The following is a 13,368-nucleotide window of genomic DNA, read 5'->3' on the forward strand; positions in this document are numbered from 1 at the left end:
GCACTTATAAAGCTGCCTCTTTGGATTTTTCTTTCAAATGAATTTTTTACTTCCTGGCATCACTGTTCCTGAACATAAGAAGAGAAGTGGCCTTATAAACCCGAGGCACAAAAATATATATAACGATGAGGAGAATTAGGCCTTCAAAGAGACAGGATGTGAGTTTTTTTCAGAATTTTAAATAGAAAAGATAAACAGGTTGTTGTGGAAATAGTAACTTTTAGAGGGCTTGGCGGTTGTTGATTTGACATATGTGCCTCATTCACTCAACAGTTACCTCTAAATCATGTGTGTCATCTGTCTTGCTGATAGTAGAAATACTATTTCACTTAACTTTTAAATTTCAGACTGAATGTAAGTCTTTACACTCATTTAGAAAAAAAAATGCTTCATTTCTGACTGACTCTTTAAACTTTTGTCTTTTTACTTTAAGCCCGAAGTCAGGTTTGATTGTATTGCAATCTGTGTTGTGTGCTTTCTGGATGTGAACTTGTTCCTTTGGTATTCATACTGACAAAAAATGGAAATTGTATTTTAGTGAGATCTTACCTGTTTGTCTGGTGGAGCCGGCTCTGATTTCAATATGGACGACGTCCAAAAGGAGGCAGTACCATATTTTTAAACTTTCAACCAGCACCAGCCCCATTGAACTCATATCTAAATCTGTTATTATTAAGGAGAAAAATCAGGAATATACAGCACACTAGACTTTGTCATGACACTGATAATTAACATAAGACTGAATTTGCTCATAAGATCTCACTGCAAGAGGCAGAATTTGTACTGTTTCAACATTGCTAAAAGATATACTGTATGCTGTCCCAGTCTTTAGGCAAATGATCCCACTGTGTGTGAAGTACCACCACAGGAAATGTGCATATATGTTTCTGATGTGTATTAAGTTCCATGTCTCCAGCCATAGCTGTAAGTGGTTTCACTGGTCTGTTTTTAGGTTATGTTGGGTTTTCTTTTGCGTGTGTATTTCTGCACATGCATGAACTCCTGTGCCAACACCCACAAACAGAAACATCATGGTCTATTCTCAGGTTTTTCCTATCAATTTTATGCTCATAAACAGCTTCGTCCCAAAATCAGAACCCATTTAAAATAAATCGACTAGCTACTGTATCTCAAAACAATTGTTAAGAAAAACAATACAAAATGGATATGTACCATGTTGGCAATTTACAGTGTGTGGTGACTGTATCGTCTTTTGAATTCAGGTTCAGTTTCAGGCACAGCTGGCCACGAGTACAGACTCAGAGAGGAGCAGCCAGACGTATAGAGGAAAGAAGTCATTATCTCAGTATTGTAAGGCATTTACTTGCATTTAAGAAATCAGAATGTAAATAATTTTCTTGGGATTATTTTTGTAAAATTTCAAAGGATATCTTAAATGTAACACTAAAATAAAACTTTTAATATCCAATCAAATTACGTGTTGGTGTTATTTATTCAAGGTGCTAATTACTCAAAACAAGGCACAGCATAAATCAACGTATCTTTATTAAACAAAATGTACTACATCCATCTAAAAAGGCACTTCAACCAGATTTCTGTCTTAAACAGAAATGTCAGAAGACAACGTGAAGGTATTTTTGCTATTTTATAACCTGTAAAGTTAACAGGTTAATTCAATAACCGATTCATTCATTGTAAATAATCGTAAACTGGGGAACATTGAAGCGTCTGGTGATAACAATCTTTGCTCCTCTTTCACATTGACAAGACTCTAGATAACGGGAAATATAACAAAAACCATACAGCCCCTTTTCATGACACATACAGCATAACTCGCAGTGCAACTGTCGCACCAACCCCCAAAAAATGAACGCTTGAAACACACAGTGCAGCAAATATTCAACAATCTGGACCTTCTGAGGCTCAGAAACACACACACAAGACATATTTTAACTCCTACCTTTAACCCGGATATAATCGAGCTCATTTTAAACCTTAAGTAAAAGTGGTTGAATCCAATTTTCTATCCTTGCAGATATTCAGTTTCACTTACATCCACAGATACAGATTAAAATTAAGAAGGAAACCAGAAGAAACAGCACTGGATGATTGAATTCTCCAAAATTATTAACACCCATTACTTTAAAAGGTTAAAAAAAGTACAGATCATCAGCTGGGATACAACCAAAATGTGAAGAAGATTTGTCTAAGTGCAACTATACATGCAAACTATACTGGCACAGTCATGCAAGCACAGACTGAATTTACATACTGTTGTTAAGCTCAAAGTGGGTGTGGCAGGACTCCCTGCTACATACAGAAATAAAGAAGCAAACCCTTGGTGTCAAAATACATTCATAGCTGTTTACCACAGTAATAGAGTGCTCTGGCTTAAGACAAATCTCTATACTGCTAAAACAAATGACGGAAGCCATAAAAGCCCCCCCCCCCCGTCGCATATTTCTTTAACATATTAAGTGCTCTGTGATCAGACCTGGGGCGATTACTGACTGAATTCTCTTCAATTACCTTGCACAATTAACCTGCCTGACAGAGTGCGCACTTGAAAACACAATCCTCTTAGTCACACTGCGCCAGGCAGAAACAGGAAACCATCAAATATTACTCATTCCATTTAAGCCAGTCTAATAAAAATTTTGCCTCCATGCTTTAAAACAATTATTGATATCAGCCAAAGTCTGTACCTCAGAGGAGCCAATCCTGGTTGTGTGAGATGCACTGTGACACAAGGTGTTATATGAAGGCAAAGCATGCGTTGCAGTGGCTCTCTCGTGGCTCTCTCATGGCTGGGCTATGTTGCTGTGCAAACACTTCAACCTTTAATGATTGTGCGATAACTAGTCGTCCTTTTTGTTTCCACTGTCTTGAAGATTCTGAAAAGACAAAACAAATGAAAAGAAAATGACAGTTAATGTTATTTCATTGTTGTTTCTTTTATTGAGATCCTGGAAATGAATGGGATTTGTTGTCCTTTACTGTTATTAACAACCTTTGGTTTTCAATGTCTCAACAACTAAACATAGGCAATAGCACTTTTTCAATAGGCTCTGAGTTGATGATAAAATGGACACCTCCAACCTGCCTGATGCTGATTAGTCTGAATGTCACTCTGAAATTGAGGTAGTGAATGACCCATGAACAAGTCATTATCCTGCTGTCTTTAAGACTTAGCATCACCTGGAGCTCCTGATGTTCTTTCAACAGTCTGTCGTACTCCCTGGCGAGGCCCTCCATCTGCTTCCGCATTACATCTGCCTCTGACTGGGAATTCTTCAGGGCTGGAGAGGAAACAAGCACACATTAGGGCACCCTCATTGTCTTTAGCTACTAGAGGTGACGAGTCGTAATGATTACAATTCTCATATCAGCTTTCCTGGAGTCATAATATAAAAATAACACTAACACGTGTGTAAAAGCAAAACAAACATTACAGTGGGCATGTGAACATGTACTTGGATACTAACCATCTCCTGAGGTCTTCAGTTCTCCTTTCAGTTTCTCTGCTTCTTTCCTCAACAGCTCCATGCCCTCAGCTGTAGCCTTATCACCCTTCCCTTCCATCAGAGTCTGAAATACATCGAATGACATGAACCTCAAGCACATGAAATACAGCTCTTCATCCGCTACGTTTAACTCCAATGTAAAATGTTCAGAGTGTGTATTCACATCTAGAGGTGGTTCATGAGGGGAGCCAAACCAAGTGTGAGGGTTTGGTAGAAGAGTGTCTCAAACAGAAGTGGTACAGATGGTGTCTGCCTCTAAAACTGAAAAGAGTTCACAGGCCACCTTGTGCAGGGAAAACAGTCCAGTGGGCATCCCAGGTATCCCCAGGAATAACAAACAGGGCCATCAGATACACCAAACAAAGATAGCTACAGATATAGTTGTGAATAACAGTGTTGTGGACTATAGACGGTACATGGACAAAAGCCTGAGCCTGATGCTAAAAGACAAAAAACACCAAGTGATCCCACCGCAAATAACTGAAGATGTGGTCAACTGCGCATGGTTCCACAGGTGCTGACAACAGTGATATCTTTGAGTCTTGACCCAAACAATGTGGAGCCCACCTGTTTCAGCAACTCATTGTCCTCCATGTATTTCTTGGCAGCCTGGTTAGCACCATCAGCCTGCGCCTGAAGAGCAGCCGTAGTGCTGGACGCTGATGCCAGTTGGTTAATCAAGGTGACCACTCGCTTCATAACCCTGCAAAAAGACAATTAAATAACAGGAGTTGGAGAAACACCAAATTCTAGGGATGGGTCCAGGTCTGCAAATAATTTCTTATTTTCATTAATTAGTAATCTATTGATTTCTTTTTTGATATGTCATCCGTGTATCAGTATAAGAGGGAAAAGACTCACAGCCAGAGGAAGACAGCGAAGCCAGAGATGTAGAGGTTCCTCTGGGCCCTGAAAAGCTTCATGTGCAGGTGATCAAACATGTTGGGCTGCAGCTTGGCATCTGTGCCAAGTTCTTTAGCTGAATATTTCCTCACCTCACGCACTGCATCTAAAAGAAAAAGATGCAAGCAATGAGTAATAACCAAAACGTTACTCCTTTTCTACTACATACCAGCTTCTCCAGCTTTCTGTTGATGTTTCCGAACTCAAAAAGGTTCACACCATCTGAAGTATTCAGTGAGCTCCAACTTGGAGTTATTACCTACAATATCTACAAGGTTGTAAGAGAAAGTATCCTGACACACTTGAGGTTTCACTTACCAAGGAAGAGAACAATAAGTATTATGATCATTGTGAGAAACACTTTGTTCCAGAACTTCGCCACACAGCTCCAGATCCTCAGCTGGAAAATACTCTGCCACCTGCCACCACACACACACAGGGACATATAATCACAAGCTTCACAGTAAGTCACTGACCCACTCACTACGCAACATACAATCACAATCTTCTGAAAGATCACCAAAACTGAGTATATTTGTCACAGCAATGCGCACCCCTTGCTCTATGTTTATGCTGTATTGATTATATTCCCATGTTGTGGCAATACAAACCTGACACACACACACACACACACGATTCCAAGCAACTGCTGCTAACCTTTTTGCGGAGATGAAGGGTAAACAGAGAATGACAAGAATGCCAATCTCCACATAGAGAAAGAGGGCCACAGCAGTCCATTGCAGCGTCATGTCCAGTGAGGGCCTCTGAAGATAACCTGACCAAGACAGACATGAAACCTTCCTGAGCAGCAGGTAAGAACTGCAGCCTCTCTGACATAAAAACAGAAGACAAAACTATAAAGGAACATAAAGCTCAGTCACTACAGTCGGGAGGTTTAGCTAGCGTGTATTTTTTCTTCCACTTGGGCAACAATACAGCTTTTGTTGAGAAAAACGGTAACTTAAGCTCCTTACCCGCTCCGCTCATAGTTCACATACCTTCAAGTAAACTCAGTCAAACTTGTAACGTTAACCTACTTAACGTTACAGCGCCACCACAAGCAATATGTGACAACAACTAGGGGGAGTGTTTATATGCTTATTGGATGCAAATATCCATAACATATGCTTTCGCATTCAATCATGATTTCACTCTTTTCATCTTCTGTCAATGTTTAAATTCATAAATCCAATGCTCCGTAGACTAACGTAACCGTAACTAAAAGCTAACGGCAACCTAACGCGGGCGATGTAGAAATAGCTAAGCTAACTAGTTAAACGTTTGAATATAACAATTAGGTAAATATCTAAGTTCACGTCACAATTCAGGTATAAAGAGTACACAACTTACCAACAAATCGCCAAAATACTGACTAAAATAGAGTAACTTTGGTTGACTTCTGAAATCAACCAGAGCAAAATGTGTCTGTCTGCTTCTCTCTTCCGGTTCTAGCCTCTTTGGTACCAGCTAGCTCATAGCTTCCGGTCCTATTTTTCAAATTAAAACCAATTCCATTATGTTGATGTTTAATACAAAACTTAATTTATTTAAGTTCATTAGCATGTTGTAATCAAACACTATTATACAATTTTCATTTATATGGAAAATGCGTTGTGGCGTGTTAATTGGTTCAGTATTTACTAAAACAAATGTTGACTTTGCTTTGAAGGCAAAATCGCATTACTTCCGGTCTATTCCTCTTTATTAGCAAAACCAAATACACATTCAATTACGTTAATGTTTCCTGTGACACAGTATTTATAATCACTCTTTTGCTAAAAGTGTAACACATACTTTCCAAAATCCTAGACCCTAGACTGAATCAATGCACCAGGGTCACATTGAATTTTTCTTTTCTAACTGCAAGGACTCAATTAAAGTTATTATATATGATATTTGATGATAATTACGAGTATTTGAAATGTTCTTATTGAAAAAACGGATCAAAATCCTAGTGATCTGTGTGGGTGTGCAGCTACAATAGTATGTCCCATGTTACATGTGCTAAATAATCAGTGAGAGGCAGAAAAATCAAGCCTCAGTAAACACTTACATGTACTCCTTACTATTAAAGACAAGCATTAATAACTAAATAGTCTGTGTAAATAGCTACATGATTACCGTTTAGTTTAGGCTTGACTGGAGAAAATACAGCAATGAAGAAGACATACAACTATAGCTTTGCGTTTTTATTTGGCATAAAAAAACAAAACAAGATAAAAAATAAAAGTTAAAATCAAAAAACATATTACATTTCAATATGCTCATGTTCCCAGATCACGCACTGACCCGTACGTGTTTTGGAGGTAATCTATTACAGCTGAGGTACTGGATAGAGAATTGAACACTTTTCTCTCAGGCTGGGAGCTAACCCTCTCCAGCATGTAGATAAGATGATGGTGGAAGCAGGTGAATGAGGTGCCGTGTTCTACAGAGATGTCCACCCAGTCCCATATACACTCCAAAGGAGTATCCTCATAGCCAGTGAACATGGCCGGGTTAGCAAGCAACCCCCGCGCAGCCATCACACCTAATAAACAAATCCAAACACACAAGAAATTAACAAATTTGAAAGGAATATTGTCATTGTTATATTATGCATTTGTCAAGACTGCAATTTGTTGAAAAAAAAAAAAAAAAACCTACCATCAACACCAGTAAGTTGGTGAGTGGACTCCACATCACGGAGGTACTTTATGTCTCCATTGGCAATGACAGGGACGGATACGCTGTCCTTGATTGTCTTTATGGCATCATAATGGACTGGCTGATGGCGTTCTTCTGATGTACGGCCGTGGACTGTTATCCATGACACACCAGCTGATTCAGCCTTCTGACACAGATCCACTGTCCGCCTCAGGTCCTTGTGAATTCTGTGGGTGAAGTGAATTTCTTACTTCACTACTATTATTATCATTATTATGTCCTACAATGTGTTGTTACTTATCGGCCAACATTTAAACAGGGACTAATATATCTGCAATAAGCTAATGTCAGCCAAAATATCAGCCTCGCAGATTTATCAGTCTACCTATAGCACAATGTCAAAATGGTTCTGTTTTTTTTTTTTTTTTTTTACCTTATTTTGATAGACGCTGTATAGTTTGGATTGTCCACTTGGTTTCTTACAAGTCTGACCATGTCTTTCACAAGTTCAGGCTTGTTGATGAGGCATGCACCATATCCGGCTGACATAGCCCATCTGAAAACACAACAAAGCCAATCAAACAACCTAGATGAAAAATTCAGAAGGATTTGCAAGCATATTCAGGGGGCACAGGGTTTAACAGATTACAGTAGCACTTCATTAGTATTCAAAATAACAGGGATGAAAACAGAAACATGCAAGTTTCCATTAGAAATGAATAAGTCAAACAAACTGTGAGCCTTGCTGAAATAACAGTAATAAAAAGTGACCAGGAGGCCAAAACGTATCAGGCTGGTGGACTGTCAGTAGTTGTACCTTTGGGGACAGCCACAGTTTAGATCAACTCCATCTGAGAAAGGTGCTACCACGCAGGCTGCATCAGCCAGAGTCTGGGCATCATGGGAAGCAAACTGCACTATCAGGGGCCGGTCACCTGAGGAGGAAAAGGAAAACAAAGGTAACATCTTTGTGTAAAGATTTATATTAGATTCATAAGAAGTGGTGGTGCAGCAAGACAGTATGGTATAACTCCGTTACATATTGCAGTGTTGCTACTCACTCTCATTGGTAGTGAATTCACTGTCTCTGGCTTTGACAGATCGCATGAAGTCAGCAGCAACTATCATTGGGGTGAAGCAGATATCACAGCTGTATTTCCTCACCAAGGACCTGAATGCCAGCCTATGGAAAAAAAGACTTTGAGTATTGTGTGCAACACACACAAACACACACACAATGAAAGGTAGCTGTACCTACAGTGAGTCTCATGTTTAAGGCAGAAGAGCAGAGCACTTTTTGAAATACTTATTAAATGAAGCCAACTAAATGCTTAACGTTGCGTGAATTCAACCTAAACACAACCTTAGTGTTTTCCCCCTTTAATTTCATGTGGTTCAGTCCTGCAAACATAACAAAAGCAATAGCGACCTTTACAGAAATACACAGATTCCACTTACTTTGAATACCGAACCATTGGGGCACATATTTTCAGGACTTTCCCCTTTTCAAACATGTCCATGACACTGGTTTCATTGTTAGAAGTCTTCATTCTTCACAAGTAGCACTGTTAGCCAGCTAGCATAACAAGCTAACGAGCTCAATATCCAAGAGGGGACCTTCGTTTGAGGATATGTTCTGTCGTCTGACATCTAACTATTTCATTGTTTCAGACGAGTACAAACTGGATATACGCTGTAAAATCCCAAACTGTCACATATAGTTACATAGATATAGCTACGTTTTACGTTTACTTCGGAATATTAAACAACGATGCTTCCGTCCTCCACGCGGGGAACGTTGTGGGCGTGTGTTTGAGACCTCTGAACCCGTGCGTCATACAACGCAATGTGTGTGCTTATTTATTTTATTTAAGTTAAACATCCGTCCACTAGTGTAATTAGTTTAGATTGTACAAGACAAAGTAATTTCTGGTTAATAAAACAATTGAAAAACGTAGAAAATGGTGTCACAGCGATACCTATAGTGCAATGCTGCCTTCAGTTCTGTGGGGAAAAGGTAATTTACCGGTTTGATATAAACGCTACATTTCCACAAAGAGCACCAAATGGCATTTTCAGAAATGTATCCTACAGATAACTATACATGGTGATAACGATAAATATGTAGGCAACATATAAATAGAAGACAAGCTGGAGAAAATACAATAAATGTTAGTGCAAAGTTAGTTTATCTTCTTAACTGGTAAACCCAATACCTGGCAGGTTGTGAAAAGCAGCCCCATCAGTGCAACAGCACACAGGGGTTATAATACCAAAAGGACAAGTTGTGTATTGACGAGACAAAAAGTGAAATACACTGAGGCGATGGTGCAAGAGGTTACCCAATATCTACTGTTCCTCAGCTCTCATCAGGTCAGGCCTGCCAATGGTGGAGGCATCTTCTGAGGACCCCCCCTCCCGACACAGAAATGCTCAAGAAACATTGAACTTAAGGAAAAAGCACCAATGCTGCAGTATGGCTAAAGCCAATCAGTTGAACTTAGTGGTCATACGATTAGAGAGAGATTATGAGTTGGATTTAATATTTAACTTATTTGTGGAAAAGTAAAAAGCCAAAGGTTACAAACTGCTGGCTGATATCAGAAGGGGCTTTCTGATGTTTTCTTTGTAAGTTTGTTACCACAATCATTTACAGCGACTATAGAACGATTATCCCAGATAAAGACTGGGGCTGCATTTGTAATATGACCTGCTCCAAGTGTTGTATGTACTGACTATGTATGGTGTAATTTTGATACTGGCTCAGTTGTATGTTATCTCAATTATCCCCAGTTTCCAGTGCCTTCACTTCAACAGGTCAACAGGAAATCTTTATAAAATCTAAATTAAGATCTATAACAGCTGAAAAGGTGATTTGAAGCACAGAAGAAACCTTGCTCTGGAATGAAAGCAAGTTGCATTTAGTACTTTCTCTTTCTGGCCACAAGAGGGCATTAAAGCAGCACCCTTCTAAAAATCTCTCTCCTTATGAGGAGTCTTTTAAAAGGGACAATTCACCCAACATCAAAGTATACATTATTTTCATGCCTGAAGAGATCAATAGCACATCCATTTATCCAGATTGTTTTAGTCTGATGTGATATTGTATTGGCACAGGAGGTCATCTGCTCAGTGGCCTTTGATTTGTGCCACTCAAAGCGTCAAAAACCTTCAAAAGTTTCTCTCCTGAAGTGGAATGTAAACATCACTTGGTCATTCGCAAACCACGTGAAGAGCTTGTTTTATTTTGTGTTCAGATATACCTGTCTTTCCCTGGGTGAGGGAGGGTGTGTGTTATTTTGTAGGCCAAAGCAATGAATAATTAAATCTGTTTGCTGTCATCATTTAAAAAAGGACAAGGACTACCTCCTCACAATTGCTGAATTAATGAACACTTTATTTCATATTGGCACTGAATAAGTGACTAATATCAAAAAGAAGCATCAACAGATACATCAATAAAGGCACAAAGGGCATCACAAAAACATCCCTTGCCATGACTGTGGAGAGACCCGTTAATCAGCTGATAAAATCTTAGAATCTTAAACTTCAACAGAATAAATACAATTTCAATCCAAGTCAAGCCAAAGAAAGTGATAGCAGTGGAATGCAGCTTCTTATTTTCACTAGTAAGCCAGTGAGTGATGTCAAAAATACTTTCTATCCACTTTTCAGTGAACTCCACACTCCATCTATACTACCTACTTAATCAGTTTGTTTATGCTTACACATCACAATGAACAGAAAAGTTCCCTTAATCTACCAACATTTACAGAATACATTATGAATCGCAGCCATAAACAGTGGCCAGAGGGAAGGCTTGAGAAGAGCTTAGCTTGTGCTAATGTTGTGCAGAAACACACAATACCCTGTGAGGAAACAAAACACGTGTTAAGTATTTTCACCACATCCTTTGAACAGTGTGGATAAGTTAGTGATTTCCAAGCATGCATCCAAACTCCAGCACATTTAATTGCCTTTCCTCTCCCTTACATACTAGTCGCTTTGAAACACATTATAACTTAGCAGTTCTAAAAGCACTCTTCTCTATGATTACAAACAATGAGGCAGGCCTCATTGTTCAAATTTAAAACAAATCCCTATGCATACTTTTCCAACATGAGGAGAGTGACTTTGCTGAGGGCAAACAAGTATTCCCCTCATCTCTGTCCATACGAGTCAATCCTACAGCCAATAAAAGCATTTAATGAAATATCCATTCCAACTGATAGATCATCCATTGGCAGGGATACAAACAAACAAGATATGGACTGAATGGATGTTTCACCCACTTTGTCCACATCTAGTCATCTCTGATATCTGTAACATCACTGCACAGAGTGTTCCTGTCTACAGATTGGGAAGGGTACTTAAAAAAGGATAACAGGCTACACAACTGTAAAAAGACAACACAGCAGGTCAATGGCACCCAGCCTTGGGGGAGCTACAGTATAGGGGCCATGGGAATAACCACCCTTGCACATCCCCAGCCACCTGCTTCCCCTCACTGAGGTAGCTTTCTGTGGCCAGCCGCCTCCAGCTCCACACTGGAGAGGAAACGCCTGGATAGTCGGTGGCAGTCGTAGCTCAGCTCTGTGGTGTAGACGGCGCTGGTTTTCTTGGGGTAGACGATGGTGGTGCTCTTGAAGAGCTGCGGCCGATGGCGAGGCTGGAACTCCAGCTGTGTCTTGTAGTGGCGCCAGGTGCTGTGGGGCACCGCCATAATGGTCTGCCTGCAGTGTTCAAGGCCCTGGCCCCATGGCTGCAAGGCCACACCTTGGATGAAGTGGCGGTCCGAGTCATAGTGCAAGGATGAGGTGTATCTGTGGAGGAGGGAAAGTGTAATGGTTTTATTTGGTGCAAAACTATGGAGTGAAACTAGTCTGCACAAATTACACTACAAGGTCTGTCCAAATCCACTGTTCTCTTGTTTGCTTATGTTTACACTTTGCAGTTGTTGGCCCTCTAACCTCTACATCCTCACTCCTCCAGCAGGTCTAATGCTGCACAGGGGTCATATCAAAGCCAACCCACCTTATTTCCTTTGGCGGTAATGGATCAAGTGATATGCCTTCCCCAAAGGACAATGGGTGTAGTGGCTGGAAAGACCCACTGGGTAAAACTGGAACCTGTAATGCAGAAATCAGGCCCACAGTCAACACATAAGGAGCCAATACAGTCAAGTTAGTTCTCATAGGCCCAGTTCAGTGTGAAGTGACCCACTTTCTTCAGTTGGCCAGAACATGCAGCAAGTTCTTGCAGGGGAATCTTAAGTGTTATTGTCAAAGAACTTTCCAAAAATGTGGTTTATTTAACTAAAAAAAGGCTCATAGAGTCAGCAAAACAATCCTGTGTGCAGTGGCAACATATATTCCAATGCAAGGCAACCTGGAATTTGCAGGATAAACTACCCTGTAACATTTACTTATGCATTTGTGGAAACCATCAGGCTTTCATGCGTGTGACACTAAATTCCTAGCAGTAAGTCAAGTCTTCCGTATCAAATTGCACGTTATGGAATGTACTGGCTTTTAAAATGACAAATGTTCATCTGCAATTTGTGGTCGTCTGCCTTGTTCCGAAGAGAGTTCACATATTGCTTGAATAACAGCATGTAGTCAGGAGCTAGTGTTACCTACCAGGGAGCCCCTTCCCTCGTCTTCAGACACCGGGCTCACGCCCCCGGCTTTCTCCGCGCACACAGGCAGCAGCCAGGCGCTGGGGCTCGGGCTCGGGGGCAACCCAGAGTCCGGGCTGTCAAGTCCTCTATCAGCCCTGCAGCTCATATCCAGAGGATCTCCTTCACATACATTTGGCAAGTTTAACCTGCCAACCATTTCTGGCTAAAAGTTGCTAAACTCCAGCGAGTATCGCAGGTTACGAAAGAGGAATACTTCCAGATTACAGTTCCGTAAGAGGGTTTTTTTCTCGTCTTCGGGGTTTTGTTTTGTTGCAAAGTCCTACGGTGTTACCGCTGACCTCTTCCCGGACAGGATGCACGGCTGCCCGCTGGAAATATCATCAACCGGGCGGTAATTCAGTTCCCCGACCGCCACCAAAGCACTAACTTAAAGCCTCTTCAAAACAAGAAAACTAAAAGCTGTCCTTTACTTTGACATTCAAAAGTACCAAAGCATGTCCCAACTCCAAGGTGAATGTGTATTAAGAGATGAGAAAGTTCGTCCACTTGTGAACTGAGCAGAGAAAGGATGTGAGGGAGTCCCGCTGGCTGCCCGCGGCCCGACTTCAAACTCCTTCTCCCTCAAAGGGGCCTTCAAATCCACAAACACACCAAAGGAAACGCCTTTTGGAGCATTTACAGCCTCCTGATTGG

The 13,368-nt window shown here is 40.6% G+C and overlaps 3 protein-coding genes across 4 annotated transcripts; all 3 read right to left on the bottom strand.

Moving 5' to 3' along the window:
- Nucleotides 1-2,819: 2,819 nt before the first annotated feature.
- Nucleotides 2,820-5,137, bottom strand: bcap29 (B cell receptor associated protein 29). The gene is made up of 7 exons (XM_070906045.1): nt 5,046-5,137; nt 4,707-4,807; nt 4,347-4,494; nt 4,053-4,188; nt 3,447-3,549; nt 3,160-3,260; nt 2,820-2,855 (listed from the first exon to the last, which is right to left on the bottom strand). The coding sequence occupies exons 1-7, from the start codon at nt 5,135-5,137 to the stop codon at nt 2,820-2,822; spliced, it is 717 nt and encodes a 238-aa protein (XP_070762146.1).
- Nucleotides 5,138-6,594: 1,457 nt separating this feature from the next.
- On the bottom strand, nt 6,595-8,799 carry dus4l (dihydrouridine synthase 4-like (S. cerevisiae)). The gene is made up of 6 exons (XM_070906331.1): nt 8,493-8,799; nt 8,096-8,217; nt 7,852-7,969; nt 7,468-7,590; nt 7,035-7,261; nt 6,595-6,918 (listed from the first exon to the last, which is right to left on the bottom strand). The coding sequence occupies exons 1-6, from the start codon at nt 8,582-8,584 to the stop codon at nt 6,653-6,655; spliced, it is 948 nt and encodes a 315-aa protein (XP_070762432.1). The 5' UTR covers nt 8,585-8,799; the 3' UTR covers nt 6,595-6,652.
- A 1,605-nt stretch (nt 8,800-10,404) lies between these two features.
- On the bottom strand, nt 10,405-13,264 carry rflnb (refilin B). 2 transcript variants are annotated; one of them, XM_070905764.1, is made up of 3 exons: nt 12,674-13,264; nt 12,069-12,163; nt 10,405-11,857 (listed from the first exon to the last, which is right to left on the bottom strand). In XM_070905764.1, the coding sequence occupies exons 1-3, from the start codon at nt 12,869-12,871 to the stop codon at nt 11,539-11,541; spliced, it is 612 nt and encodes a 203-aa protein (XP_070761865.1). In that variant the 5' UTR covers nt 12,872-13,264; the 3' UTR covers nt 10,405-11,538. The 2 variants fall into 2 exon arrangements, with proteins under 2 accessions (XP_070761865.1, XP_070761866.1); XM_070905765.1 differs by having other exon boundaries at nt 12,069-12,156; nt 12,670-13,264.
- Between the last annotated feature and the right edge of the window lie 104 nt (nt 13,265-13,368).

Source organism: Enoplosus armatus, chromosome 5 (assembly GCF_043641665.1).
Source record: "Enoplosus armatus isolate fEnoArm2 chromosome 5, fEnoArm2.hap1, whole genome shotgun sequence".
NCBI classification, from domain to species: Eukaryota; Metazoa; Chordata; class Actinopteri; order Centrarchiformes; family Enoplosidae; genus Enoplosus; species Enoplosus armatus.